We start from the raw sequence: 27,150 nt of genomic DNA, 5'->3' as shown, positions 1-27,150 counted from the left end.
AGTATTATTATTGTAACAGTGCTAATTAACAAGAATGGTAAGTACCAACTTAAGGCTCAGGGAGTAGGCATGGTGGTGGAATCTAAAGTTTGGTCATCCTGTGCCTAGCTGAGGAAAAATGGGGGTAGACAAGGTCATGAGAGTTGGGCAGGGTCCTTATGCCAGATGTCCTAGTTCAAGGAAGGAAGTATCTCTTAATTATTTCTCTTCAAGTTAGTTTTTCTCATTACATGAAAAGTAAAGTATATGATTCTGTGACTTGGGATCAGTACTCGTGGTGGCAGAAGGGCAGGCCAGACTGCAAAATGCCTGAAAGAACATTAGGCTGGCTGAAAGTTAGGTGTTAGAACACGGCAGCAAGGCCAGAAAATGATCAGTTAAAGAACTTCCATTCAAAGACTTGAGTCAGAAACTGGAAGATAAATAGCTGTTGTTTTTAATGGGAAAGAAAAGACAAAGTATCGTTATCTAAAAATCCAAACTGAATTGGGGAGGCAGCATAGCATTGACTCTGAAGTTGGAGGGCCTGAGATCAAATCCTGCTCCTGAAGCTTCCTAATTGTGTGATTTGGGGCAAATTCTTTGGGTTTACTTATCTGTAAAATAAGGGGGTTGGACTAAAAGGCTCTTGAGGTCCTATCCTACTCTAGATGTGAATGAAGGTATCTACCAGAGCAGAGATAAAGCAAGTGAATACTTGTCATCAGAGAGATCAGATACAGTGAGAATAGGTTTCAGAGGCAAAAATTCCAGTGCCTGGGGCAGTACCACATAACTTCTCAATCGAATCCAACTCCTGAGGAGCTGATTTAGCAACAAAACTACCAACAATGTTACTAACCGAGGGCTTTCATGCCTTTCTTCTCGAAAACAGGATTTGTCCTAGAGTCTAGAACAAGGTTGAATTTATATGCAGCCCTTCTCCCCTGTCCCACTCCAACTCCAATTGCTTGGTAAAAATTGCTTGACATAAGGAGCCTAGACAAGAAACTTCATGGGGGTACACACTAAAACATCAATGTTCTGTGAATGTGAATGAGATGAGCTCACCCATAAAATAGAAACTGATAGCAGAATAGATTAGAAACTAAAATCCAAAGATTTGTGGTTTACAAGAGAAACATTTGAAAAAGAAAGACACACAGAGAGTTAAAATAATGGGCTGGAGTAGAATCTATTATGCTTTAGGTGTAGTAAAAAAGGCAGTGGTAGTCATCATGATGTCAGATAAAGCAAAAGGAAAAATAGAACTAATTAAAAGGGATAATCAGGGAAATTATATTTTGCTAAAAGTTACCAAAGACAATGCAGAAATATCAAAAAATTTTATAGCAAGTTTCTCCGATATAGCCTTCATTTCTCAAATATATACTGTGTATAGAACGGAGTCAAATCTATAAAAATAAAAGTCATAACCCATACGATAACGGTTAACGGATATAAACAGTCAGTTTTCAGGAGAAGAAAGCAAAGCTATTTATGGACATATGATAAAACGCTTTAAATCACTTCTGATTAGAGAAAGACAATTTAAAACAATTCTAAGGCACCACCTCACACCTATGAGAAATGACAAATGCTGGAGAGGATGTGGGAAAACAGGTAGACTAATGAACGTTTTGTGGAGCAGTGAACTGGTCCAACCATTGTGGAGAACAATTTGGAACCGTGCCCCAAGGGCTATAAAACTGTGTATATCCTTTGACCCAGCAATGCCTCTACTAGGTCTGAATCCCAAAGAGATCAGAGAAAAAGGGAAAAGATTTAAATGTACAAAAATATTTATAGTGGTTCTTTTTGTGGTGGCAAGGAAATGGAAACTGAGGGGATGTCCATTAATTGGGGAATGGCTGGACAAGTTGTAGCATATGATCGTGATGAAATACTATTGTGCTATAAGAAATGACAAGGTGGATGGTTTCAGAAAAACTTGGGAAGACTTATATGAACTGATATAAGTTCATATAACTGATATAGGAACAAAGTGGGAACCAGGAGATCACTGTACACATTGACAGCAATATTGTAATGATGATCAACTGTGAAAGACTTTGCCACTCTGATAAATGCAATGATCCAAGACAATTCTGAAGGACTCATGATGAAAAATGCTATTCACCTCCAGAGACAGAACTGATGAACTGTGAGTAAAATTTTAAGTATAATTTTCTTACTTTGATTTTCTTCCTTTTTAAAAATAATATGGCTAATATGGAAATGTTCTGCATGATCTCACATATATAAGTGATATAATATTGTTTGCATCTCAGTGAGTGGGGGAGGGGTGGGAAAGAGGGAGGGAGATAATTTGGAACTCAAAATTTTTTTTAAAAAATATGTTAAAAATAAATAGTAAACTTACAACACACACACACACACACACACACACACACACACAAATCATCAATGTTCCAAATTCCATTTGGAATCCTGCGATGGCTTAATATTATAAACCTTCTATTAAAAGAATAGACCACACAAATCTACTTGTTCTTATACTGGTTCCCATAGCCTGTACCTTAGGTACAAGCAGCATGCCCCTACTGCATTCTTCCTTATTACAGTCATTTCTACATCTTCTAAGTCACACTTCAACTGGTTGACCCACTGTCTACACCATTCCACCATGTCTTCTTGAAGCTCTATTCTATAGTCAGTAAACTCTCCTATTTCCTCAGATTTTTCAACCTCAATACCATTCACTTGAACTTTGGCAAGAGACCTTCTTACCTCCTCCAAACCACACTTTGAATTGCCATCAGAGTAATTTTTCTTAAACACAACCTTGGATAATACCTTTAATAGCTCCCTAGAGCCACTTAAGTTCAAACTCTTCTGCAAAGTGTCTTCCTGTACTTCTCCAGGTCTGGGAGTTTCTTGTTTAATAGGCTCTCTAACCCTAGAATCAGTCTATTATTATGGACCTTTTCAGAGTCCTCACCAGGATATAATTATTAAGGAATAAGTACAGCTCAACAGCTTGAATCTGCCCAAGTTTAACTACATTTGATTGTGATTTCTTATACCAGCCATACTTTTTCACATCCAATCTCTTAGGGAGAATGGCTCTTATTAGATTTGTCTCCATGGGACTCTGAAGGCTAACCGCACAATATCTTAGGTAGAAAAGGGATACTAATTTCTTGTAATCTCTGCCTTGTGCTAAGTTGGTGTCATTTGCCAATACCTCTCTATTTACCATGGCTAGAAAAAGCTCCTTAGCATCAACCTCAACAACTAATCAAGAGGAAGATACTGCTTTTTAGTGGTTGAAGATCTTGTTGTAGAAGGCCTTTATGGACTGTGATCTACCAGGTACATAGAGTTTGCCTTTTATTAGCTGCCAAGTTATGTGAGTAGTCAAATCCAGGGGATTTAATATAGTTGAATATAATTCAAACCTAGTTTTATTTAAGAATAGCAATATGGCATATGGGTTGAATATAATTCAAACCTAGTTTTATTTAAGAATAGCAATATGGCATATGGGTTAGGCAATTTAATTCTTCTCTTTATCCATTTCAGGATTTTCTGGGTCCAAAGAGGTATTTATTAGATGCATGTTATCAAAAGAATTATAACCTGATTCTACTGCAAAAATCTCCAATCATTTCCTTTTAAAAATATTATGATACTCTGAACAGGATGGTAACATAAATTTCACTCCAAAAAACTATGGCAGCCACAAGAACTCAAAAGAACTTTTAAGTAATTGTAGTACTCAATAGATTCGTAAAAGACAATAGATTCTGACCATACCAAGAACTAAAGACCAGAGTTCCTATAAAGAGAATTATTTTCAAGATGATCAAGACACGTGTGCATAGTTAAGTGGTTTTTAAAAATTAATGTTTCTTTCGCAAGAAAGTAAATAAAATTTAGTAAACTCATACTGACGGCATGATGACTGATTTTTCACTTCAGAGTTGCTCAATTTCTAGTATTTAACTTTAGCATCTCCTATCAGTGAAAAGATTCTTAATATAGAAGATTATGCTGGAGAATGTAAACATTCCGCATGTTGCTGTCATTCCTCTGGTCCTATTATACTTAATTTTTAGATTTCTGTCACATCTAATAAGTTTCTTCAAATGACTGCATGGTGATATTGGTCTCAGGTGAAAGATCAAGCCTACCTGACTAAGTTGGAGCAGATCAGAAATTCAGAGGGATTTGGCATTATGGAAAGGGTTCTAGTATCAATACAGTGGACTCTGGGGCCCACATCAAGCATTAGCTAAGTATACTTGAGAACACTGGCTTAGACAAGTGCTTAGGAACTCTGGCCAAAGGTTCAGAGGTTAATGTGGCAAGTTGGGATAGGGCTGCCCTTGGGCACTACCTCTAAAAATTTGAGAAATACTAGGAAAGTTCCCCAGGAACCTAAACTGAAGGCATCAGGTGGCCAGGAGCCAAGGCTGGTCTTTCTAGGGGATCCTGGTTTCCTCAAATGGCAATGGAGCTGGCCAAGTTTTAATAGGCAGTTCTACCTCCTCAACAGTTTTTGCATGGCAGTTAATGAGCTCTTCTTCTGCATGCTCAAAACTTCAGGGAACTTCTGGTTCTTTACCTCAAGGGAAATTACATCATCTATTCCCAATGCGCTGTTAAATGAGGGCAACATCCAGCTGTGTAGGCGGTCCTCATCCAGCTTTTTTGAGATAGGATATGGTGTTTTTTGTTTGTAACTTCTTGGCTGTCAGGGATACTCCTGGTGCTGATGGAAAGAAATCCCCTGGGACAAGTTTCAGAGTACATTTCTAAGGTTAATACTGAATGGCCAACGTAAGAAAATGAAGCGAGATTTGGGGATCTTTTTAAGTGAGAAATTCTTGTGGCATAGAAGCCATGGCAATCAAGTTTTATAGTTCCAGAGAATAAGTAGGGCTCATTATGGAGGGCTTGGGAAAAACACATCTGCTATGGAGTGCAGTGAGGGGCTGCATTTGAGGGAAGGGTTTCCAATGTAGCTACGTAGACCGGGATGAATCAAGCAAGAGATACCACAGTAGCAGGCACAATAAGCTTTGGTGACTGAAGGGTGTGAGAAGCAAATGGGAGGGAGGAGTCAAAGAGGAATCTGAGATTTTAAACTTGGAAATCTAACTGGAAGAATCATAGTACTGAGAACAGAAATAAGGAAGTCAGTAGGAAGTGAATTTTGATAAGTTGCAATTTGGACATATTTAAGCTTAATGCATTGGCAAAAAATTCAAATGGAAACATTTCCTTTGGAATGTAAGCCCATTCCACTGTTTGATAATGGCTGGTAAAGAATTCTAGTAAGCTTCCAAGATGTTTTGGTGCTTACCATGCTATCATAACCAGGATTCAGAGGGGCAGGCTTAACCTGAGAAGACTACAGTGTTATGACCCATGAATTCAGACCTGAAAAGACCAAGATCTCATGACCCATGAAGGCACACCTTCAGGGATGGATGAAGTTCAGCTGTCAGAAATTGGGATAAAGGGAAAATATAGGTTCTTTGAGGGAAAGGCACATGTGGCATCATTTCAAAGGTAGGTCTCAAACCGGCAGCTCAGTCTGTCTAGGGGAAGACAGTATTATTAGGGAAAGATCCAAAATGATTCAAAATTCAATCACCTATCCAAGCAGGAATACGTAGGTAACAGAAGGAGGTCTAAGTCAGTTGGTCAGTCAGTCAATACCTATTTAAGTGCCTACAATATGCCAGTTGCTATGCTGAGGTCTGGGAATAAACAAGAGTCAAAAGACAGCCCCTGCCCTCAGGAAGCTTACAATTCAATGAAGGAGACTACGAGCAAATAAGACAACAAGCAAACGAACAGGTACAAATAAGATACATACAGAATAATAGGAAATAGGAGAGGGAAGGCAGCAGAATTAAGAGGGATTGGGAAAGACTTCCTACAGAAGATGGGATTTTAGTTGGGACTTTTATCTAGGGAAGACAGAGGTTTAATGATAAAGATAATGTGTTTAATCCTAGACAAATTGAATTTAAGATGTCTAGTGGACATCCAGTTTGAGATGTCTGACTAGGGGTCAGCAGAGAGGTTAGGGCAGAATGGGCAGATTTGAGGATTATCAGCATAGAGATGGTAATTAAATCCATGGAAGCTGATAAGATCCCCAAGTTAAGTAGTTTAGAGGGAAAAAAGAAGAGAGTCCAGATCTCTGGGACACCTATGGCTACAGGGTATGGTCTAAATGAAGATCCAGTAAAGAAGAATTAGGAGCCTTCTGATGGGAGGAGAACCAGGAGATAATGGGGTCCTGAAAACCTAGAGAGAACAGATTATCAAGGAGGAGATGGTCATCAACTGTGTTGAAGGCTACAGAGAGGTTGAGGAGAAAAAGGATTGAGAAAAAGCCATTGAATTAGTCAATTAAGAGATCACTGGTAAATTTGGGAAGAATAGTTTTAGTGGAATGATCAGGTCAGAAGCTGGATTGTAAGGAGTTAAGAACGAGAGGAGAAAAAGTGAAGGCATCTATTGTAGTTGGTCTTTTCAAGAAGGTTAGCTACAAAGTTCAAAGGGCATATAGGACATAGTTCTAGGGGATGGAAAGATCTAGTGAAGGTTTTTTGAGAATAGGAGAGACATGGGTATATTTGTAGGTAGCAGGGATGGAGAGAATTTACAGAGAGAGATGGAAAATAAGTGATATAGTGGGAATGACAGAGGGATCAATCTGCTAGAGGAGATGGGATGGCATGGAATCATTTAAGCAGGGAGGAGTAAGGCCACCTCATCATGTGACACAAGGGTGAAAGGAAAGATACTGGCAGGAACCAGCTGATTGATATGAATGAAGAAGAGGGGAAAAGGGGGAGTTCATGGTAAATGGCTTCAATTTAAAAAAATGTAAGGCAATATTCTCATTTGAAAGGGTTGGGGAGAGGGAGCCAAAGGAGATTTGAGGAGGGATGAAAAGATTTGGAAGAGTCTTTGTGGAAAGTGGGATAGTAAATTGGTAGGGGAGGCATTACTATACCTAGCAGCAGTGATGATCTAGTTTAGGTTGTATAAGATAAATTTATCATGAACCTAAACAAAAGAGTTGTGGGATTTTACCTTTGTTCATCAACAAGTATATAGCAGTTAAGGTGACAGATGCTGGGAGTGATCCAAGGCTAAGGCTTGCATGAATAAGTGAATAAGGGAGCAAGGGACTAGAGAGAAGGGATGATGTAGAGTTAAACTGATTCACCAAAGAGTAAAAGTGTGAGTACAGAGGAGATGGCCAGGGAGAGAACTGGAGAATCAAGGGACTGGAGGTTTTGTGTGGGCAAAGAGTAGGGTTTGGTAAGGGAAGGAGGAGCGAGAGATGAAAAGCCAATTAATTATGGTTGTATAAGGGGATTTGAGAATTCTTGAACTTGGAGGTGGTATATTTGTGGGTGATGGCAAGATCACCATGTGTATGACTACCTTTGTGTATGGCTGAGGTGGGATGGAAGAATGCGTCATGGAAAGTGATTAGTGGTTAGGATTTTGAGGAAAAGTCAATATATATGTATGTATGTGTGTGTGTGTGTGTGTGTGTGTGTGTATACATATATATTGAAGTCCCCTAGTATGAGGACAGGAGTGGGGGAGGAGAGAAGAATTGTGAGCCATGTACCAAATTCATTCAGGAAGGAGGGGGAGTGACCTGGAGGTCTGTAGATAATAGTAACTAGGATTTTGATTGGGCAGTGAAGATGAATAACATGAACTTCAAAGGTGGAGATGTTACTGAGTGATGAACCTAGGGAGAGAACTTGGAAGTGACAATTAACTAACTCCCCTGCCTTGATATTTTGAAAGAAGGGAAGTTGTGTCATCTGGAGGGAGTCAAGCTTTAGTAACAGCTTTCTAGCTATCTTCTGATGAAAGGGGTGAGAAAGGAAAAGATTTATGATGAAGGTTGTTTGATGCCTATGGAAGAGGCATTTCAGAGGGCACAGTGGAAGGGCTAGGTAGAGTTATGTTGAAACTCTGGGGTGGGAAGGTTGAGGGTAGTGGGACATGGAGAACAGAGTTTGGATAATGACACAGGAATTCAGAATCACTGGGATGTATATGGTATGATCAGAAAAGACTTGAGGCAAGTAGACCCAGCAGCAGGCTGACTGAAGTAGTCCAAATGTGAGGTGGCAGTATCAGAGAAGGGGTAGTATTCTAGATGTTGCAAAGGTGAAATTGACAGACCTTGGCAAAAGACTAGATATGGTGGGGTGGGAGACAGTGAGAAGCTGAAGATGAGATATAGATTGCAAGCCTAGGTGACTAGAAGGATGATGGTGATCTTGACAGTAACAAAGAAGTATGGAGCAGAGGGGGATGGTGAGGTGTGGAAGCTTTAGGGGAAAAGATAATGAGTTCTGTCTTGCACATTTTAAGCTGTCTACGGGACATTCAGCTTGAGAAGTCTGAAAGGCAGTTGGAAATGTAAGATTCGAGGTCAGCAGAGAGTTTTAAGGCAGGATAGGCAGATCTGAAAAACATCAGCATACAGGTGATAAATCCATGGGAAGTAATGAGACCACCAAGTGAAATCTTCCAGAGGAAGAAGAGAGCCCAAGACAGAGCCCTGTGGGTTATCTATGGTTAAAGGATGTGAAATGGAAGAGGATTCAGCAAAGGAGACTAAGAAAGGACAGTCTGATAGGTAAAAGGAGAATCAGGAGAGAATGGTATCCCAAAAACACAGAAAGAAGAGAGTATCAAGAAGAAGAGGGTGATCAACAGTGCCAAAGGCTACAGAGAGGTCAAGAAGAATGTGACAGGTCTGAAAATGGCTCAGCTAGATGGGTGAGTGGTGTTAGAGTACCAAGTAAGGGAATGACCATGGAAGACTACGGTTCAGACACAGGAAATCTAGTACCAAATGGCATGTCAGAGACTTAAATCATAAGAGAACAATTCAGGAACACAGTTAATTTGAATTTGGGTAACCAAGGTCAGGATGCAAAGCGGCCTCAATAGTCCTTTGCTCAGAACCTTTCAAAGGCTTCCTTGCTCCCTGAGTAAAGTTCAAATGCTTCTCCCTGGCATTTGGGGCCACAAACTGATGCCTCCTCAAACTAGTGTTAACTCATATTACTCTCCTTCACATAGACTATCTTCTGGCTAAACTGGACTTTTCACCAACACCTATATATACTTAGACCTTTCACATCTAAGCTCTTGCTCACATTAGGCCTTCCCCCTCCACTTGCTATTGAGGTTTTACAAATCCTTTAAAGCTCAACTCAAAAGCATCCTCCTTCAGGAAGCCTTCCCTCATCCCACCAGTTGGGAGTGACTGATTTTTCCTCCCTTGGATCTCACATGGTACTTTGTATTTTTCTAATGCATTTATCATATACTGTGTACTATATGGTTCTGTACATGTGTCATAGCCCCTACTAGACTTTGAGATCTATTAGGGCAATAACCATGTCTTATCTAAACTTTCTAACTCCTCTGGTGCCTTGTACAATGCTCTGAGCAAAATAGTCACTCAATAAATGTTGGTTGGACTGACTAAAGTTCCTTTTCTTTACTTAGGAATAGTACCGGTCTCAGGGTCTTGGTGTGGGGATAAAGCTTTGGGTAAGAGTTCACCAGATGAGAAGATAAAAGAAACATAGGACAGGGAGTTAATCAGGTTGACTACCTAAGCATCAACTTTTATTCTCCTTAATTTGATTGCCACATTACAAATAGGTATCCAAGAATACAGTTAGTCTATGTACATGACCTGGGTCATGTACATGCTATACAAACAGAGATGTATAAGTATTTGTATCTGCATCTATGGTCATATATATCAACTTAGCATTTATTTTCCAAATTAATTAATTATTTCATCAAGATTATTACATTTTCAAAACTCCAATGGGACAACATTCTTCTAAAGTAGAAAAAATCCTATATTGACAGGGAAATTGAAACACAGAGAGGAAAAAAGATCTCGTGCAAGGCAAGTAATGAAGCCACAAGTAGGAATGAAGAGTATACTACCACATCCCACTACTTCTCATGGTACTTTATTAAAATCCAGAATTGAAAACAAAAATATAGTAAAACTTCATTTAGTCTCTATTAACTTGGTATTCACAATAATTCAAACCGAATTTGAATTGAAGCTTATCTTTGCATTACCTATAAAAAAAAGTATTTGAGAAATAACTTGGTAAAATAAAATTTTACCAAGAATGTTTAACTTAAGATAAAACTATACTCAAGAACTTTAGAAGCATTCGTTTATATCATTACTAAGCTAATTACAATTTTAAAATTTATCCATTCAGTTTTGTAAGATCTAATTTTACTGTAGTTTATGTTAGAGAATATAGCTGAAGTTAATGAAATGATATTTCTTTTAAAATATAATTATTACTCTTTCATTAATTTTCAAAAATTCAATTTGTTTGTCTTCTCATTAATTAGAATATGAAGTTCTATCCCAGGCCAAAAGAAAAAATATATATCCAGTTAACCAAAAAAAAAAAAAAAAACGATATCAAGGATTTTTACTTCAAGATATTTCTTCCAGAAACCCACATGCTGGAAATCTGGCAATTCCACAGCCTTAGAAGAACTGAAAATACTCACCGCTGCCCGCACTTCCCTCTCTTTTGCTACGAGAACTGCCACTGCTGTCTCTGCCAGACTTTATGCGCTAGAGCAAGAAGAGGACAAGTTTAACACAACAAACCCTAGGTAAAGTAACACAGTTACCCTGCAGATGATTCAGGGCTGAATATGGGCCAAAGGGCTGAATTTTTATCAACAGTGCTCTGTATACTATAAGACAGACTGTTCTTTTATTACTCTTCTCCTCAAAGTTTAAATCCAAATCCACCATCACTTGAAGGTTTATAGAGACATAAAAGAGACTGAGTTGAAAATTTGTAACTGGTGTTTTTTAAGACAAATGCAAAAACCTACAAACCTTTGGAAAGATATTCAAAATGCCATTTTACTTTAAGTTCCGACTAATCTTTGTGTAATAAAACTCACATCCAAATAATACTTTCTTATTATGAATGTTTATGGACTAACTGTGCACGGAGGAGGTATAGAAGATGTAGAGGAAAGAAAAAGTGACAGGGGAACACTGACTCTATGAGCCTTACATTTGTAATACCCAGCATACATTAGTTTTCTGGGATGCAGGGGGTGGGGAGGGCAGGAAGGTTATTTTAGTTTGTTTTTTAAATCAGACTTCTAAAATAAAGGTACTCTTAAAAGCTTCTAAAACATCTGTCCATTAAAATGTCTACATTCTTGGAACTATCCCCCTCCTTTGCCTCACACTACTAAAACATTATAAACATCTTCCAGCTGTGTTATTTTTAGGTTTATGTAAAAAATTTACTGTTATTTTGTGTTCCGCACAAGACTTAGAATATGAGTATTAACACTGGCTTCGCCTCTTATTAAACAACTATATTTTCATGTGTATATGTTTTAATTACAAAAGTACAGAGTAATTCAGTAAACGTACTCATTTGCTACTTGTTTACACTGAAAAATGGATCCCAACCTTTAGCATGTCAATACATTCTCTCGCTGAAACTACCTTTAATCAATTAATAAAAAAATATAAAATAAAAGATACAAAAATATGTAAAATAAAAAATATATAAATAGTTATCTCAAGAAACAAACTGGTTGTTCAAATGGGTTGGATTCCTAAAAATTACAAAACATAATAATTTCAAAGTCCTTCCCCCCTAAAATTATCTTTCAATTTTTCAAGACATGTCTATATGATGTAGTATGCCAGCCTTAGTACTTTTGTATATAATAAGATGCAATAAAAATCTTTTAAAATAACAAAATACTATGATTTTGATTTTGTTTTCATTTTGAATTCTCAATACTGACTGATGGTGTCTAACACTCATAGTCTCCAGATTTATGCTCATAATGCACAAATGACAATTAAATATTAACTCAATTGGTAAACATAATGCTTACTTAACTTGAAAATTTTTCAATCTAATTTAAAGTCTTGTGTAAATAGTGTTCTGCACCATTCCCTAAGGATAACAAGTCTGGAATTCGACAGAGAAAATAAATTCCTGGGCTCCAGTATTTTCATTGACACTATGACATAATCTTCTTTTTACTGCTATTCTAATAGGCACATAATGTGAAATGTTTCATATACAATATTGTGTTATCTATGTAATAATTTGTATGAAAGTTCGTTCTGTTTAAAAACCAAGAAAGAAGGCAGTTTTAAAATTACAATCAAAATATTCCTTTAAAACCATTCAGATAAGGTCCTAGAAATCATCATATGTAGATTATTATGTTATGAAGCATTTACAGTACATAAATTTCATCATGAGTCTACTCATTTCTATTCCAGAACACCAACTGTTTCCATCTTAGAAATAAAGCTACCCAGGAACAGACTCAGCCTGCTGAATGTTAGCACTACCTGGATAATGGATCTTATCTCCTGACCCCTGAATGATCTAGAGGGTAGGAGTTCTTAACCAAGGGTCTGGGAACTTGTTTCTTAAAAGTTTTTTTTGATAACTGTATTTCAATATAGTTGGTTTCCTTTGTTTTCTTGCATTTTATCTTATACACTTAAAACACTGTTTTAAGAAGAGGTCCATAGATTTCACCAGAATGCAAAAAGAGTTCATGCCACAAAAATGTGAAGAGGACACCCCAACCCCACCTCTGGTATAATCCTGGGGCTCTTGTGGACTCCTGAACGTACATAATAAATATAGCTGGGAATTCATTTTTACTTATTTAAAACAATTTTATTAGTAGCTTGCTTAACTTTACATAAAATAAAATCTACTGAAAATGATGCTCAGTTTTTACAATGAAGTATATTCACAAACATACAAATAATGGTAATAAATGATCACACTAGAGATTTTAAAGAGATGATTATAAACCCAGAAATAAGAGAATAAAAACAGATATTATCAGTGGGTCCAATTTATGAATGTACCAATTAAAGGGACATATATAGAACACCAGAAATTAAGAGCCTGCCGGGAAATATCATGTTGGCAACCTTATTAACAATAACAGCCAACATTTACATAGTGTTTTAAAGGTTTACAAAATACTTTACATGCTTTACTTAATATACAATATTTTGTTCACATGTAACCAATACCAATGCCATGATTCTGTTAGCAGACAGGAAGTCAAGGATGTAGGACTTTAATGAATATTGCTGAAGTTTATGATGATACATAAAATGTGAACAAATGACCTGCCTGGTTCCTGTTGCATTTGTTGCGTGCTGCAAACTTTTCAGTTTGCTTCATTATTTTTCATTTTCTGTGTGTACCAGGTCTAAAGGATATGTTTTTGCTTGTTCCTAAAGTAGTGAATTCTTAACTGAAATCAGATCCCTTTTAACAAGGGCACATGCTTATCCTGCTATGTCACATGGCTTCTGGCCATCGTTCTGGATATATGTGCATCACATTTTACAGTGATTTTTGAGAAGCATATGACATTTCTAAAATCTAGCCAAAAGAATGTCTCTGGAATTTATATGTTGCTTTCTCTGAATGAAAATAAAAGCAAATATTTGCACAGCAATGCTTACAGACCTATTCTGAAATTTGAAAATTCAATTTAGAAAATGGAACTTAAATGAGCTTGCAACTTACATTCTCAAAATATTAAAAAAGGGGCCAAGTAAAAAGCGTTTTGGAACCTCACTTAAAACTTCTATGTGCCTTATGAGAAATTTCTGTTTAGGTTTTATTTTGTCTCTTAATAGTTTCCTAATTCTTTTAGGAACTTTGCTGTTATTATCTTCTCTTCTCATATTAAGGACTTGACTTAAGGCTCACTTCCTGTTCTCCATTTTTCCACTCTGCTCTCTTCCAAACACATTGTTCAACTTGGACAAATCTTTTATGGCCATATTTCATGTATAATGATGCAGAAAAGTGAAACTAAATGAAATAATACAAAAATTCTCTTTGCTGTTGGACTTACACTAGTTTTTACATACAAGTTCGCAATGTATTTCATATTGCCAGACTAAACTCCTTTGTGTCTGGAACTGTTGACTATTAAGGATGAGTATTCCAGATTTTTTCATCACTAGTGAAGAACTCCTCCAAGCAGAGGGAGGAGAAGCATCTCTTTGGCTCCATCCCCAAATTCTTACTTATAGCACACTGTGACTGCTTCCCCTAAGGAGGCAGTCCGTCTTAAAGTAGGTATTTCAGAATATTCACTCAATCTTGGAAAATACCTCAAGGGAGCAGGAAATAAGGAAAGAAATTCTTCATCTTCTCCCTACATAAGCTTAAGACAGCGCAGTTTTCCCTGATAGAAACTATATAAGTCTAGTTTCTGAATCATATTTCATAGGTTCAGAAAGAATGTATATGATAAAGAGGTTTAAACTGAGAGGGAAAAAAACCCTCCACCATAGGACAGTGTTGGAAAAATATGGTAATGATTTTGTGGCAAGAATAAATGAAGTTGTTATTATTTTTAAATCTATTAGCCCATAGGCTCCCAGTTTTTGCCTGGTTCTGATATTTTTGTACTAATGATGTATCTCAGATTCAGAAATCTAAAACCACTAACAAAGCTCCAGATAAACTCCTGTCTTCTAACAATTTTTAAAAAAATCCATAGCTTGACGTGGTTCTAGGGGTAAGGAAGAGTCACAGGGAAGTGACAAGGCTGATTCAGGAGATAAAACTATGGATATCAAAATATTCTCATCATGGTAGGCCAATATTAACTATGTAAATTTTCATTATTTTTGTTAACTGTTAATAATACAATATAACATATAATATGTAACATTTGTATTTTATTATTTGGCTAGTTGGTGTTTTTAATAATTAGCATGAAGGGTGAAAAGAAGCTGGTCAAATGAATGTTGGGGCATAAGTGTAAATAAAATAAGGGTAAAAATACAATCTGGTTTCTTTCTATTTTCCAGTCTTCTCACACTTTACTGCCCCTTCCAGCCATAATCCAGCAGTACTAGCCTACTGGATATCTCCTCAACTCCATTTCCCTCTTTGTGGTCTGCACTGGTCTGACTCCCAGGAAAAGAATGGTCTTCTTCCTCTTCTTAACTTCTTAGTACCTCTGGTTTCCTTCAAGACTACTTCTACAGGAGGCCTTCCCCTCAAAAGTTATCTTCCTAAGACTCTTTCTGTGTCTTTATGTATAAACCTATTTATTTACATGTCCTCTCTTTCATTCAGAACATAAACTCCTTAAGGGGCAGGAACTGTTTTTGCATTTTCTTTGCCTCAATAAATGCCTCATAAATATTTAGTGATTGATTTAAGCATAATTTTTACCCCAAACAGAACAGTTACAAATGACCTCTCTAGTGGCCAAGAACAGAATACTTAGGTACCTTATTTCTTCTCTCTTTTCTCACTGCCACATCTTGGGCATTTTTATTGTTTAATGTCACCTCCAAAGAGTAGGCTGGGATAGTGATGGGAGGTGAAGCAATTCAATCTCTTGTGCAATCTGTGACATTCCTATTCTTAGTTAATGGCTAATCTAAGAGTTGTCTATAATCCATGATGTAGACTATCTAATAAAATCACAGAAGCCAGAAACTTTAGACAAAAATATCTGAAAATGGACTGGGTAATGACAATTAATGTATATATAAACATTTTATAAAAGGACAATTTTTCACGTATCATAACTAGATGTCTTAAGCGACACTAGGGAAGACTCACTGGGACTCCCGGATTTTTTTTCTCATTTAGATCACTAAAGCTACAGAGTAGGAATAAACAGGAAGACAACAGGCTTTAAAATCACAACTTAGAAGAGTTTATGCTTAACTTAGTCGTTTATTCATTATTTGTTATTACTTCATTACTAACATCATTTCATGAATTATATGGAGCAACGGAAAAAGATTTCCCTGCCCAAAGGGATCATAATCTGAGGAAGACAAAGAAAGCAACTGGATCATATAATCACTAGGTGAGAAATCTGATATGTGAATTGTTTTCTTTTCCTTCTATTTCCTCATTTTATTTTTCCTTCTCATTTACCATCCCACCTTCCCCCTTAGGCTTTGACCCAAAAAAGCTAAGGAAAAGTTTTATAAGGCAAAGTTTTAAGAAAGATTTGAAAGAAAATTAAGAAGAGAGAAAAGAAGAATCTCTTGCCAAGTGGCAATTTGAGAGAAGTCCTGAAATGGTGATAGGAGAAAGTTAGTGAAAGAAAAAAGATGAAAATCATTAAGGAATAAGTACAGAGAAAACAAAGAGTCTTCTGTGTGAAAGAAGGTCATAATTTTGATTCTGAGGAGATGCTTGAAGTATTTCATATTCATAAGGTAGAACATTACTGCTGGAAAAGCCTGTAGAAAAATTCTAGTGCAACTCCTAAATTTTATTGATGAGGAAAGTGAGGCCCTGAAAAGTCAAGTGGACCCACACAACACCACCCAGGGAGTTAGCCCCAGGCCCAGCTCTATTTCTACATCCCAATGGTCCTCTAACTTCTGCAAGGGCAAGATGGTTTGAGTTGGGTGATAATTAAGGAAAAAAGACAGCAGCACTAGTTTCTGCAAGGTACACTGTAGGAGTAGAAATAAAATCTCCCTAATTTAGACTACTTAGGAGAAATAAGTAAATGTATGAACTTCCTTTAAAACAGATTCTTGACCTGGCACCTGTGAATTTGTTTTTAGAAATATTTTGATAAATGTATTTCAATATAATTGGTATCTTTTATAATTCAACACATTTTATTTTACGCATTTAAAAACATTATTCTGAGAAAGGACCCATAGGCTCCACTAAACTGCCAAAAACACATGTGACAAAAAAGGTTGAGATCCCAAGTTTTAAAGGAAATGTTCTCTGCTATTTATAAGCACACAGTAAATCAAACTAGGTTAACAAAATGTAACCTAGTAGCAATCTTTAGGAAATCTATTTTTAATGAGCACCCAAGAATGATGTGTAATTATCATGTAAGCGCTTTGCATGTAGTCAAACAATTCTGAAGTGACTGAAAAGTTTGCTTTCATAAGTCTTTTTCCTGGAGTCATGTTCACAACTATCCATATGTACAGAGTAGTATAATGGAAAGGGAGCTTAATTGGGAGTTTGAGGAAATGGTTCATATCCTGGCTATGCCATTTACCACTAATATGTGGGCAAGTCATTTAACTTTTCTAGGCCTTGGTTTCCTCATTTGTAAAATAAAGAGTTGGACCGGATGCCTCACAGCTTTAATTCTTAGAGCCTAAGACCAAGTTTATTAAACAAAGGTCTAATCCTTGTCAATATATGTAGTAAATTGAGCTTTACCATGAAAGAGGTATTTTGTTTTTTCCAAGTACAGCTGAATGAAACAGTCAAGCTAACAACCAAATTTTTGGAGAGAAGCAAAAGTAAGAATGCTAACTGTGTATGTAGCATATCTGAAGAGATTGGAGGAAAGGGAAATATTACATACCCTGTGTATGTTTACGTTTACAAGGCTACATTCATTTGCATATAGAAAGGTAACCAGACGAAAAGAGTATCTGAGAGAATAGAGGAAAAACAGCAATGAGCAAAAGAAGAAAAAGGAGAAGGAAAAAAGGAGAGAAAAAGAAAGAAAACAAATGTAAGGATGAATCAATGGTCAAATGAAGTTAAGACAAAGAGGTCATTAATGTAAGAAGCACCAGGACAGGCGGTATGTTATTCTGATGTTAACTATGGAGACATGAGGTTACTATACGAAACAGAGAAAGTAATGAGTGATGCCACAAGAAAAACGAAGTAGGGGATTTAGGTTTCTGTGAGTGTTAGAATTAAGACTATGAAAACAGTCAGTTTATTAATACTGGAACAGTTCTTACACATAGAAAAAAGAGAGGATGGGATGAATAGATTACATTAAAAAGTTCTTTTCCCAAGTCAATTTATCAACTAAACAACTAACAAGACTGCATTACAGTGATTGGGATTAAGAAGACAAGTCTGATGAGCAAACTTCATATTTCAACTTAACTGGAAAACTTCTTTTATCCTAATCAACATAGTTGATCTTAAATATAAATTCAGATTTTTAACCTTGGGAGTTATTAAAGTTATTTCTTTAATGAAACCAACAATAAGAAATAATAAACCTGATGAAAAATCATATACGTAAAAGGCTGACAAGGAAAGAAAGTTCCAAAAGAAATTTCTTCAATAGCTCATTTATCTCTGAAAATATTTTAGTAGAAAGTTGTGGGTAGAACACCTGGCAAGATTTCTTAAGTTAAGTTTCCTTACCAAGTGTGTGGCATAAAATTAAAAACATTCATCTAAGTCACATGATTTAGTCTAGTTTTGAGACCTCCAGGGAAGATTTCCTTATTATTGCACTTTAACAACTGTTAGGGCATGTCTACTTGTTGAATAAGACTAATTGACAATCACTCAATCAGCTATACTGTAAAGTTAGTGGGCATGTTTAGCCTGGAGAGGAGGGAGTCTGAATTAATTTTGTATACTTCCAAAAAGCAGAACTAAGTCCAAAAGGTAGAGGAACTTAAAGAAGGTTTATTTGTTATAAAGGAGGGTTCTGAAGGCTGGGGAGTGGAGGAGTGTGAGACAGAGAGCTATTGTGAAGCAACACTGACATAAAGAAGGAAAAGAGCATCAATAAAACATTTAAAAAGAGTGACTAGGAGGTAGATTTCAGTTCATTTTGAGGAAGAACTTCCTAACAATCTAAGCTATCTAAAAATGGAATGGAATTCTTTAATGAAATTTTGTATTCTTTACAGTAATACCACGAGGCTTGATGATTACCTGTCAAGGAAGTGATGGAAGGAATTCATGCATTTGGGGGTTTAACTAAAAGAAGCATTTGTAATTTCCTGGGTCTATGACACCAGCTGATGCTGGCAAATTATTCAGTGGCTCCTGAAAAAAAACTGATCTATGGCATAGTCAAATCATTCCATTTGTATAGATTTGGTCTTACTCTCATGAATTCTTTCCTTTTGTCTAACTTAAATTTCAAGGAAAGACAAGGTATTTTTCTGCAAGTAAGCATTCTGGGACAGACAGGTCTTGTGGTATAGTGGATAGGATGTTGGACTTGGAGTCAGAAAGACAAGTTCAAATCCTGCCTCAGGTATTTATTAGCTGCATGCTCTGGACAAATCAGTTGACCTCTCTGTGCTTCAGTTTCCTAATTTGTACAATAAAAAGGGCTCCAAGGTCCCTTTTAGCTCTAAATCTCTCTTGGGATTCTTGGAATCCTCTGAATGTGTCTGAATATTATTATACTCTTACCTAAAAAGCAAATTTATCAATGGGAAAATGTACTGATATCACATTCTCATGCAGCTTGAACATGCATCCAAGATGTCAAACTTCTGGTGTATTTTTGTTAAAAATTTCCTGCTATTTTTAAAAAATCTGGTTCTTTTTATTTCATTCTTAGTGGAGGTAGATGACTATTATCCAGTCAACAAACATCTATTAAGCACTCATTATATACCAGACACCATGCTAAGTGATAGAGATACAAATAAAGGCAGAAACAGTCCCTGCCTTCATGGAGTTTACATTCCAATGGGAGACACAACATATAATATATAAACATACATAAGATAAAGGCAGAGCAGCTATCTACGTGAATAATAGTTGTTTTGCAGAACAATTAATTCTATCTACTAGAGTCTGAGATATGAATGAGGCCTGCAAATCAAAATTCTCATTAATAAAACTAATGTGTAATATAGCCTTAATGAGCTGAAATGCTCAGAAAATAGTGTCTTCTGGGTAAGTGAATTTTTAGGGTAAACAAATGTCACCCAAACAATCTTATAATTCAATCCCTGTTGATGAAAACATTTCTGAAATTATAAAATCTCACTCTCCTGCTTTAGTAAATATAATACACTGAACATAACAGAATCTTTAATTGCAGACTCAAAGAACTGGAGAGAGATCTCAGAAATCATCTCATCCGTTCCATAGAGGAACATAAATCCTGTTTGTAATGTCATGTGTCATTTATAATATCATTTTATAATTTTTAGATTACTTTGATTTATTTTTTTTGCATTTTAATTTTAGAGCTTTAAAGCTTTTAAAGCACTTTATATACATTATCTAACTTGATCCTCACAACCTTAAGAGGTAGGTGCTACAGGTATTATTATTCCCATTTTTGTTGTTGTTCAGTTGTTGTCCAGTCAGGTCCGACTCTTCATGACTCCACTTGGAGTTTTCTTGGCATCTGGAGTGGTTTGCTAATCTGCTTCTCCAGCTCATTTTACATATGAGGAAACTGATGCACATAGGGTTAAGTGACTTGTCTAGGGTCATGTAGCTAGTAAGTATCTGAGGCCATTTTTGAACTCAGGTCCTCCTGACTCTAGGTCAGGCACTCTATCCACTGTGCCACCTAGTCGCCCCAAGAAGAGAAGGCTTAGGATGTTGCTCAGCTCAGTTGTTTTTCATGACCCCATCTGGGATTTTCTTAACAAAGATACTGGAATGTTTTGCCATGTGTCTGAGGCTGGATTTGAACTTAGGTCTTCCTGACTCACACTTTATCCACTGAGCCACCTAACAGCTTGTCCCAATTTTACAGATGAGGGAACTTTGGTTCCTGAAAGGCTAACTGATTTTTCCATGTTCACATAGCTAATAAGTGTCAAAGATGGGACACAGGTCTCTTCTGATTCCAAGTCCAGCACTCCTTTTATACCTTATTGTTGCAACAAGTGATTGATTACCCAAGCTCTGCTTGAAAAAGCAGGATGATAGAGTGGGAAGAATGTTGGATTTGTTGGCAGGGGAGCTGGCTGTGAATCCTAGCTCTGTCACTTACCAGTCACACTTAATGGTAGGACCTTTACTGTGTGGCTTAAATTTTTCTCTGTAAAATAAAGATGTTAGATTAGGCAATCTCTAAGGTCCCTTCCAGCTTTAAATCTAGGTATGATCCTATAAAACTCACTAGCTCCTCAGACAGTTCATTCCGTTTCTGGGTGGCACTGTTATGAAGTTTTTCCTTTTCTCTCGCTGAAATAGGATTCTCCATAACTTTTACCTCTTGTTCCTAATTCCCATGTGTGCTTCTGATTCTGTGGACTGACTACCATGATCCAGCTGCCTTCTCACTCTGAAATATTCCTCTGCTATACCAGCTGCCTTCTCCCATTGATGAGTTCTTTCCAGTGGCTTCCTTTCCAGAGACAGGCCCATCTGGCCATGCTTCACGCCTTTTTGAGCAGTGATTCTTGAGGGCGGGGAATGTCTTTCACCTTCGGTATGCATACATTCCCAGCTCTTAGCACAATGCCTGGCACACAGTAAGCACTTAAGGTTTGTTGCCTTGCTTTGCCTAATTCTTTCCTCTGGGACCAAACAAGTCTATTTTTCTCTTCTGTAAATGGCTCTTCACATAGTTGAAGATAGCTATTATATCTCTTTTTTTTTTCTCTTCTTCAAGCTTTATGATAGAGGGTTTTGCAGTGTCTCAAGGTCATGATTAGAAATATCAGAGAGCACTGCACAGAATTGTAGATAAAGGCATAGGATTCATGTTGCATATAGCATATAATTGGTAAAAATTGGTTGAGTGAGAATATATTAAATCAGATCTGTCAGGAGCTAAGAGCTATTGTTTTAAATTAAATCCTTGCTTGCTTTCTTTCATATTTTCCAATACAAATGGAATATAGTAAAAAAAAAAATTCAGCTAACTGACTACTCCATTTGACAGGATTTGAATAAATTAAGGACTTATGTATACCACACTGTTTCAAATGACCTTTTTCATCAGTCAGTGCTTCATTATGACTAATGGGACCCATAATCACATTTTGAGGTACTACTGATACGTAAATTTCTATCCTGAGAAGTGATGTTGAGTAATAGACAAAAACAAATTTCAAAAAACATTATTAATTTATTACTTATTGCAAAATGAAACTGCAATGTAGCCTTCATTTTAGGAGACTGCTTTTCTAAGTAGAAGATTGTGAAAGTCAAGTTGGTTGAAAGACCAATCATGAATTCAGAAAGGACCATCTATGAGATCAATCATATGTTTCCTGATCAATTAATGTTCCTAAATCTTCAAAGCTGAATAAAACATGAGACTGCTAACAAAAAAATGGCATCAGGATTATTGAATGGTGAATTTCTAAGTAAATTTTGGTACATGGTTATAAGGAAATATTACTGTGTTAAAGAAATTATGAATATAATGACTATAGAAAAGCATGGGAAAAATTAAGAACTGATGCAGTGAAGCAGACAGAACCAGAAAAACAACATAAAGACTACTTTCTTATTTTCATGAGAGAATAGTGCCCTGCTGGTGCCATTCCTTCTCAGATTACCTTTCATCTATTCTGCATATCCCTTTTTATGTGACTAGCTTTTTGCAAGTTGTCTCTCCATTTGAGACTTGGACTTTTTTTTCCTTTTGCTTTTCTTTGTATTCCTAAACACTCAATACAATACTCGGTACATAGTAAATGATTAACAAATGCTTATTATCTCACTGGCTTATGAAAATGTGAATGAAAAATAACAGCAGCAACAAAATAAGTGAAATTGAATCTTGCAAAATTACAATGCCCAAGTTTAGCCCCAAAGAAGAGATATGAGAAGTCACCTCCCCCAAAGCTTCCCTGCATAGGTTAGGGAGGGTGGGGATGGGTCAGTGGGTATGCAGCACTGAATACAACCTCATACTTTGCTGATGTTAGTTTGGCTGAATTCTTTCCTCCTTTTTACTCTTTTTTTCATAAGGGATAATTCTCTGAGAAAGGACAGGGGTGAAAGAGGAGGAATAAATTGAGAAATGAGTGCTATATAAAAACAAAGCCCTCAAAAATGTATTTAAAAAAGAAAGTGATATCAGAAGTAGGTTTTTAAAAATATAGCTATACACAAGAGCAATTCAGTCTCAAATTATAATATTGCCAAGACATGGGGATGGGGATTGTACTGGAGATTTTACTGGCATGCTGAGAGCTAGTGAAGGACCAAACATTCTACAGGTCCAGAGGAGAGTGACTTTCATTTGGAAGCAAAGAGGGCACTGGCAGCATACATATTCCCCACACTAACTATCCATCTGAGATCTAGCTGATTCTAACATAACCTTAAACAAAGCCCACTGGAATAGACCTGAGTTGTGCACCAGGTTTTGTTTCTCCTTTCAATGGTATAGTGGTAACATTCACCAGATAGCTATCAATTTCGAGAGCTTTTGCTCAATGTGGGGGAATGACTGGGAGAAAGTTAATACCTTTTCAGTGGAAATGGTAACCTCAAATCAAGGACATAGCCATGGAGAGTCAATTTGATGACTATGTGACTATGCAAAAGTCACTTGAAGCTCTCAGTCCTCCAGGCAGCTCTCTAAAACTGACACAAAAAAGTTGCCATACCTTAAGTTCCCTTCACCTATGAAATCAAAAGTCCAAACCAAAAAAGGGTACTAAAACAAAAAAGGTACTAAAACACATGTAATACTATAAACTATCCTGAACACAATATAATCTTTCTTTGAGGATGGGAAATGTACACATTTCACAAGTGGCATTTAATAAATTTCTGACAAAAAAAAAAAGATGACATAATATCCAACTTTTAGGGCAATTTGTTTGTCGTGGTGAATCTAAAGAATAGTTTAGAGTTTTTTCAGTTTTTGTTTGCAAAGAAGGCCTTTAATAAGAATATGAGAGTAAATACAGAGAATCTAATTTAATCTAGGTTTTGACTTCACAAACATGCCTTTCCTGCTGTCTCTTTTTGGAACTTTTCTCAGCGCCTGGGGCCTCCTCCTTCTAGAACACTCAACCACCTTGGGGGCTTTCTTAAGGGGAATATTGATCTTCAAGGCCCATTCTCTTCTCCCACTAGTGAGTTCCCATGAGGACCTCCATTTTGTAGAGGGGTCCAAACCAGCCTTTATTCTTCTCCTGGCCCTCCTCCTGACTTCCCAACTTCAAAACCATGCCCCCACATTGGCAACTTTCATTCCCTTACATGCTTTTGTGTGATGTCTTCCCCTATTAGAATATAAACACCTTAAGAGCTTCTTTTTGCTTGTATCTGCATCCCCAGTGTTTAACACAGTGTCTGGCAAATAGCAAACATTTAATAAATGTTTGTTTCCTCCTTTCCTCCCTTCAGTCTCAATATATTATATTACAATAATGCTTAATATCTGGACCAGATTAGGAATCATCTAAGTTCTGCATGTAAGTTCGAAGAGAACTATGGAATATGTAGTTTCATATTTCAAAACAAGACTACACTCAGGTCGTAAGGGGAATAGCAAATACATAATTTGTCAGTGTATGTGAAGTTACAAGCTAAAAGAAATATATATATACTATATGAGAAACATCATATATGTTCTAATATTTCTACTGGATTTTGAACTTTCTCACTTTCATACTCATGACTCTAGCTCACAAAGTTTTATGTATTTGAGCCTCCTTAGTCATGGCCATGAAACAGCTAGGAAATACAATAGTAACCAGATAAAAATGTTCAAGAACTTCCTTGGAGTTTTCACAAGTTTAGACTTCACATTTCTTCTTGACAAACAAAATCAGATTGACAGCTCTTAGTGCCTAGTGCCTGGTTAGTCTTTTCCAGCAGCTACCTACTATGATCTCATTTGATATTTGATCTTTATAGGATTTGAGTAAAGTGCTCATAACCCTTTGGAAACTAGTGTACTTAAAAAGGATAGAATAATCAGGTATATTTAAAAAATCAGACAATATAATCAAACCACCTTAAGTAAGTATACAATTTAGAGTATTCCTTCCTCTCCATATAAAAATAATAAATCTTGTAATTTCATGTTATTAAAATTAATCTCCAAGACTACTTATTATAATTATCTAATCCCTAAAAATACAGAATGACACAATATTCAATAAATTATATGAAAAATTAAATATAATCTAAATTGCATTTTCCTTTCATATATAAATATACATGCATCAAGAATTTTCACTTTTTTAAAGAGAGATCTATACAACAACCACATAAAATAACTTACAGGAATGCTCAGCTCTCTAGGTTTCTTAATCTTCAGGGAGCTTAGCAATACTTAGATGAAGTCAAAATTAAGAATTTTGATACTATTTTAGTTTATATACCTATAGATGTATATATATTCACATTATATATACATGTACACACACATACATTCTATTACACATACATATGTGTGTATCTTTAAAAGTGCTTTCATGCATATTAATAACATTTACAGATCTATGCTATGCCACATAATAAGTTAGAGGGAAAAAATATTAGTAATATATACATATATATATAACATATATATATGTATATATACACACACACAAGTCAGTAATTGTCCCTTAGTCCCCATGGGCCATAAGTCTGTCCAATTAAGATTTTACTTTCTATATAAGTTCAATGTCTGATTTTTTCAGTAGAGTCTGCAAGTTATTTCATGAGGAAAATTATTTCTTTGTTTAAAATATAAGCTACCCATTTGAGGGTGCACTCACTCATTTAACTTACTCTTGAAGGAATCACATTTATGTCATAGTTTTTGGATACTCTTACTTATTTTGCCAAAGCAGAAAAATTATTCTAGCTTTGTTTTTGGCATGCATCTGTCTAGATGCTTCCAAAATCCCCTCATCTAGGCTATAAGAGACTGACATTCTGAAAATTAACAGACATCAGTTTTTGTCCCACTTGAGATACCTGTTCCCTTATTTCCTTCATTTTTTCCAGTCTCTTGAGTTTTGTTGCATATTCTTGAACTTCTTTTAGTCCAATATCTGTGCAGAGGCGAACTAAGAAGCGCAGACCTAAATTGTATTAAAAATATGTTTAGTAAAGCATTTTATTTAGAATATTTGAAAACGAACTATTTAATCAGCAATATTTCTAATAAATAATACTTTTCCCCTTTACAATGTAATTACAACATATAGAAAGAGATATGTAAGCTATTTATTCTAATGGATACCAAGCAAGAGAATACATATATGGATCAGTGCAACCCATCATTACTACCAGGAAAAATGAGGTAAAAACTGTATGTCCTTGAGAGTGGATGGAACTCCTTGCCTATTGTGAACAGTACATTTCAAACAGTTTTTCTAAGCATACAAGAAAATAAGGAAAATGACAAATTTTGATTATTCCACTTCTGAAACTGCAAAAATGATCTTTCCTATGCTTATAAGATTTCAGCATAGTATAAGATTCTCAGTACCAAAAACAATTTTGCCTTTGTATTTTCTAAAATTTCCTAATTAAAAATTTGATTATTAAAGAATCAAGAAAATTATAAACCTGAAAAAAGACTCAACTTTGTAAGAATTACACAAAAAAACTATCATAATTTTCTAGTTATACTCTGTGGCATTACATTTGTGAAGATTCAGTGAATACTAACATTTTAATTATGGCATCATGTTAGATTAGAAGCAATAAAAATATCACACAATGCCCAGCTAATGGTAGAGAATTATGATTCAAATGTATATTTTCATCAGATTTAAGCAGGTTATTTTCATCTCCTAGGTCAATACATGTCAATGTTACTTTTCAAAAATAAAAACAAAATTTAAAATCTGTACAAACATGTGCAGTTCAAATACTAATTTAATTACAGTATTATTAAAATATCATTTTATATGAATACCAACAAAATTCTAAATATAAATATTTTCAAAACTTTTAGAGGTTTCATTATAAAGTTAAAGATATGTAGTGGATATAGTAATTTTTGGTTTTTTAAAAAAACAAATAAAAATATGTTCAGTCTTAATAATTAATAATGCATTCAGTTTCAACAATCACTATTAAACCTCCAGAAAACTCTCAACAATATTTTATTTCTTATAAATTAAGGTTAGCAAAAACAAAACAAAGGTTGTACTTAGGACTACAGACTTAGACAAAACCTTGAAATTTAACTCAATATGCCATAAAACAAATCATATTTGTTTACTGTATATGAAAATTAAGTAGTAAATTTTAATCTACATATTATTCAATTACATAATAATGTGTATCTGTGTAGCCAATTTTTCTCAGCCCTGTAAGCTCCCATAAAACATATGTCTACTCCAAATTAAAGTCTGGGTATAAGCCAAATGGTATTCACACATATAATTGCTATGTTTGATTTGTATACATATAATTTAGCACA

The 27,150-nt window shown here is 35.8% G+C and overlaps 1 protein-coding gene across 5 annotated transcripts in view; it reads right to left on the bottom strand.

Annotated features, from left to right (window-relative positions):
* The window catches only part of IFT88 (intraflagellar transport 88), a 122,936-nt gene that overhangs the window by 20,035 nt on the left and 75,751 nt on the right, over window positions 1-27,150 (bottom strand). For all 5 annotated transcript variants that reach the window (XM_072611677.1, XM_072611680.1, XM_072611678.1 and 2 more), the window contains 2 exons: window positions 25,692-25,798; window positions 10,573-10,639 (listed from right to left, as the gene is read on the bottom strand). In XM_072611677.1, coding sequence (XP_072467778.1) covers window positions 10,573-10,639; window positions 25,692-25,798 — 174 coding nt within the window. The remainder of the gene's footprint in view (window positions 1-10,572; window positions 10,640-25,691; window positions 25,799-27,150) is intronic.

Source organism: Notamacropus eugenii, chromosome 5 (genome assembly GCF_028372415.1).
Source record: "Notamacropus eugenii isolate mMacEug1 chromosome 5, mMacEug1.pri_v2, whole genome shotgun sequence".
In the NCBI taxonomy this organism is placed as follows: Eukaryota; Metazoa; Chordata; class Mammalia; order Diprotodontia; family Macropodidae; genus Notamacropus; species Notamacropus eugenii.
Note: the sequence above shows the minus strand (reverse complement) of the source record. Positions and strands in the feature narration are given on the sequence as shown.